General features: G+C 39.2%; 1 protein-coding gene across 1 annotated transcript; it reads left to right on the top strand.

Annotated features, from left to right (window-relative positions):
- Positions 1–1,635: 1,635 nt before the first annotated feature.
- On the top strand, positions 1,636–3,196 carry LOC127662905 (homeobox protein Nkx-2.2a-like). The gene is made up of 2 exons (XM_052154299.1): positions 1,636–1,903; positions 2,551–3,196. Exons 1-2 carry the CDS (start codon positions 1,636–1,638, stop codon positions 3,102–3,104), a joined length of 822 nt encoding a protein of 273 aa, XP_052010259.1. The 3' UTR covers positions 3,105–3,196.
- The last annotated feature ends 1,736 nt before the right edge of the window (positions 3,197–4,932 follow it).

The raw sequence follows: 4,932 nt of genomic DNA, 5'->3' as shown, positions 1-4,932 counted from the left end.
GTGTATGGGTGTGCGCGTGAGAGAAAACAGAAATTTGAAATTGAGTGATAGTGTGCACATAAGCGTGGTTGTGAGTGTGTGTGTGTGTGTGTGTGAGAGAGAGAGAGAGAGAGAGAGAGAGAGAGAGCGAGATAGATAGAGAGAGAGAGAGAGAGAGAGAGAGAGAGAGAGAGAGAGATGACTTTCCTTGATATTGTGAAGGGGTACAGAAATGAATGAAGAGATAGTCCATTGAATGCAGTGAATGCCATGACAACTAGGAACAACCTCAGATTTATTCCAAACAGTTAAAACGTATTCAGGGGCGTCAATCATCTATTATTTTGGCCCTTAAATAAATGCAAAAACTAGTTCTGGACAAAGGCTTCCAACAGGAGCCGGACATTTGTCTACATATCCCCCATTGTCTGCAGCTTAGCAATCGGTTTGTATTTGTGTTTGCCCGGCTCCGACCACCCAGGATGAGCAGAGGACTGGCTAGAAACGTGTAACATTGTCAACCACATCACATCCTAGAGAGGAGGGACAGAGGCAAAAATAGCCTAAAAGATGGGACACAGGGTTGAAAAAGTGGGTGGGGGGGTGATTTAGTAATTGATCATTTATATTAAAGTTTCACTGTTTATCCAGAAAATTATTGAAATATATACAAAAATTGTTGCTTAGATAAAAACATAATAATTTACATAAAAACCCGTTGTAAATGAGAAAACAATATTACAAATCATAAACACAATGATGGAACAATAAAAAAAACACGCTAATAATAATCATAATATTCAGCAACAAAATAGAAACTAGCTTTTTCTGTTTCATCCTTTTTTGGATGGCTTAATCATGTCCAGCAAGCGACCCTTCTTCTTAATCCCGAACCAAAATATTGACCTACATAAATTAGTTTATTACCACTAGAGACGATTTCGGTTTTTTATTCTTTTTTTTTTTAATTATTATTATTAAAAATGTGTTTAGAACATCGAGCCAATAGCAATTTCACTAATTATTATTCTATTTACTACGTTATAATTTATGAGACGAATATATTATTTATAGGCTTTGTCCAGTTCAAGAAGGCCTATGATGTGTATAATGCTACTTGGAGGTTCTTTGTAAATAGGGTGTAAAAAGGCCCTCCCCATCTTTGTAATTAATTGATACGTTATACCACTCATCATGTTCTGAAGCACCAATAGTATAGGCTAGGATCTCCCCCAAACCCACAATTTCACATCGGCAAACACTGTCTTCATCCACTTGACTCCCAAGACCCGCCCACACGTGGCCAACCTTTTTCGTTTTTAATGCTTTTTCACGGCAGGTTCTTGTGTTGATACCAACCTTATATGGACTGATCAGCCTGGTAATGGCTTATTTCCCCCTAACACCCAGCAGTAGCGTAATATCCGTGAACTAGATATAGCACTTCAGTCACTTTGGCATTCTCACTGGACTTACAGAACTGAATTATCCTCTACATTTTCCCACTAGGCAACGGCTACCGATCGAGCCTCATGCGTCGACTTCAGTTTACTTCGCTCTGAAACGGGACTGATCCTACATTCATCAAATCTAATCTGTGTTTTGTGTCTTAAAACAGAGGATCGTCAAACTGGTACTGCAACTTTACTGCATCAAATGCCCCAGAAAATGTCGTTGACCAACACAAAGACAGGCTTTTCTGTGAAAGACATTTTGGACCTCCCTGACACGAACGATGAAGAAGGATCTATCACCGGGACTGAGGAAGATACGGAGGTTTCTGAGGCGACCAAAACGCCAGGAGTGTTAGTGCAAAGTCCTTTAGAGAACGTTCAAAACCTGCCTTTAAAGAATCCATTCTATGATAATAGCGACAATCCTTATACCAGATGGCTCGCAACTACAGACAGCATCCAATACTCGTGTAAGTAACCCACTCCACAAGAATTCACACAAGTTGAAACTCTTAGATTCTAAAATGGCACTTTTTTTTAACAATCGTCTATTTTAAATATTTGACCTTGCAGAACAGAAATCATTGTATACAATATTTTCCTCTTGTGCTAGATTAACTGAGACTTCTCATTGTATTGCATCTGTAGGCTTGGCAATATATTCATTACTGTTGCGCTAGCCTTAAGGCATGTGCTTCTGGATCTGAATATTGTTCATAACTGTCGTTATAGTAATTTAATGAAAGGCTAATATAGCTTAAAAAAACTCTATAAATTTTCTAGATATTTCCTGGAAGTTTGTATTCGCTTACTTCTAGCTTGGACATTCCCTTTTTAATCAATAACTGTTGATTTGGCAACAGCAAACATGTTTCGTTTGGATCACGAAGCCGATGATAATATGAACATGTTTTGAATCTCAACAGTCAAACAAATTGCTCAAGTGCTGAATTTTTGTGTTCATTTAATAGCCCATCTAAACGTACTGGTCTAATAAATATTTATTTATTTTAATAAGAGTACGAAGTAGTATGTCCAACAATTAGCCTTATTATAAAACCTTTATAATAAGATGATAAAGCCTTATTTTTTATTTTATTATTTTTTTATTTACCAGTACACGGACTATCCGCAAACTCTCAAGACTCGTCTGCAAAATCTCCGGAACCTTCAGCAGACGAATCGCCGGACAATGACAAGGAAACTTCAATCAACGGCAGCGACTCTGGTAAGAAGCGCAAAAGGAGGGTGCTCTTTTCCAAGGCGCAAACTTACGAACTCGAGCGTCGTTTTCGGCAACAGAGATACCTGTCTGCACCGGAAAGGGAGCATTTGGCTAGTTTGATCCGCCTGACCCCAACCCAAGTGAAAATCTGGTTCCAGAACCACAGGTACAAAATGAAGAGGGCCCGGGCGGAGAAAGGTATGGAAGTGAACCATCTCCCTTCTCCTAGGCGGGTGGCTGTGCCTGTGTTAGTCAGAGATGGTAAACCATGCCATACGCTAAAAGCTCAGGACTTGGCAGCCACTTTTCAGGCTGGAATTCCGTTCTCTGCGTATAGCGCCCAGTCTCTCCAGCACATGCAATATAACGCGCATTACAGCGCCACCAGCACACCACAATTTCCCGCAGCACACCACTTGGTGCAAACGCAACAGTGGACTTGGTGAACAGTTACTGACTTCGAAATGGAGGGTTGCATTTTAAAGACAGCGATAGGGAGCTTTCCAAACAAAAATACAAGACTTTTTATTTTTGCAGCTTGACCCATTCTTACCAATTTATTTTGGGGATTGACGTGTGCGTCATGTTTACATGTTTTCGTTCAGAAAACCGGGTCAAGCCTCTCCCCAAATGTAAGAATGTTAAAATGTTCTTGTGACATTTTGTAAAGTATGTGTGTTGTAGAAATGTTTTCCTTTTTGTCCTTCGTGTTATAAGCACGTGGTACTACTTTATGATTATATAAAATTTGATTTCTTTCTTTTACAATGGACCGAATATATTTATGAATAAACATTGGCAAACTTTAGCTTATTTCGTTGGTTTGTTCTATGTAAATATCTTTTGATAAATGTTTGCAATATTATGTTTGGCCGTTGGCAGTAAGCTATAGCCTAAATATATACCATATTTGGTGGTGCCCCCACCACCAAATATCGACATCAATTATCAATAAATAGCCTAAGCCTCATAATTATGTTCATTTTCAAACTAATTTCAGTAACAACGCGCTATGATGAGGTAGTTCTCCAATTTCTTTATTATTATAATTATTAAGATTAAAAATTTTGTATTTCATAAATTCCGATTTGTTTTGCGTTTGGCTACAGTGATTTCGACTTTGCACAATTATAATAGTTTCTTCACCGTTCCTTAAGAGCATGCATGCTTTATATTAAAGAAAGCAGAACGAATAAATACAAATTGTGCATTTACAATAATTTATCAAGACTGCGGGCGGCACGGTGGTGCAGCGGTTAGCACTGTCGCCTCAACTGTAAACCCTGGTTGCCCCGGCCTTTCTGTGTGGAGTTTGCATGTTCTCCCCGTGTCTGCGTGGGTTCTCTCCGGGTACTCCGGCTTCCTCCCACCATCCAAAAGACATGCAGGCTAGGTTAATTGGTGTCTCCAAAAAAATTGCCGTGGATGTGAATGTGGATGTGGATGTGAGTGTGAGTGTATGTCTGTCTATGTGTGGCCCTGCGATGGTCTGGCGACCTGTCCAGGGTGTCCCCCGCCTTTCGCCCAATGTTAGCTGGGATAGGCTCCAGCCCCCCGCGACCCTGTACACAGGATAAGCAGTTGACGATGGATGGATCGATATCAAGACTGCATAATTGCACAAACATTTTCTTGGGCGGCTTTTCGCTGCCCGTCACTTCATCAGCAACACAATTGGCTTCAGTTTTTTTTTTTTTATTATTTATCTGTACGAACACTTCAGCAATAAGAAGGCTAAAGTCACTTGTATAATGGGGTAAAAAATCCACTCACTTACTACAAGAGGGCTTCTTCAGCTTAGCAGCTTTTCATTCAAGCGCTTCATTCAGGCTCTGCGGCTGACATTTCAGGTGTTAAAATGGCACATTTAAGAGAGAAAACACACGTGACAAAATTATGTTACCGTAATATCGTTTAATTTAGACAATCATGTTTATACTCCATGAAAATACACTGTTGTCGCAGTGTGTAAAAAACAACGATTTGCTTGATTGATACGCAGGTCAGAACTTTTTTTACACATCGATGTCATTAAGTAAAATTATCAACACTTCTGTATTCCGTTTTATGTTGTGTTTATGTTGTCCAATAGGCAGATCGACAATGGGTCCTCTTTTTTGATTCCCTTCACACTGTGGATTATCGTATAGTCTCTTTGGTAGGCTCTCCTAAATTGCCAATGGCTCCTTTCTAAATCTGAAAAAAAAATAAAAAATAATAATAATATATATAGGCTATATATAATTTTTTTTTTAGCAGTTTTCAGGTCAACAC

This window comes from Xyrauchen texanus, chromosome 22 (genome assembly GCF_025860055.1).
Source record: "Xyrauchen texanus isolate HMW12.3.18 chromosome 22, RBS_HiC_50CHRs, whole genome shotgun sequence".
NCBI classification, from domain to species: domain Eukaryota; kingdom Metazoa; phylum Chordata; class Actinopteri; order Cypriniformes; family Catostomidae; genus Xyrauchen; species Xyrauchen texanus.
This window is presented reverse-complemented; position numbering and strand designations above follow the sequence as displayed.

What these genes read in the sequence shown, in the direction of transcription:
- LOC127662905 (XM_052154299.1), top strand. Translation starts at nt 1,636, where the DNA reads ATGCCCCAGAAAATGTCGTTGACCAACACAAAGACAGGCTTTTCTGTG. An exon ending in AGACAGCATCCAATACTCGT is followed by an intron (nt 1,904 to 2,550) that starts GTAAGTAACCCA and finishes TTTATTTACCAG; the next exon opens with TACACGGACTATCCGCAAAC.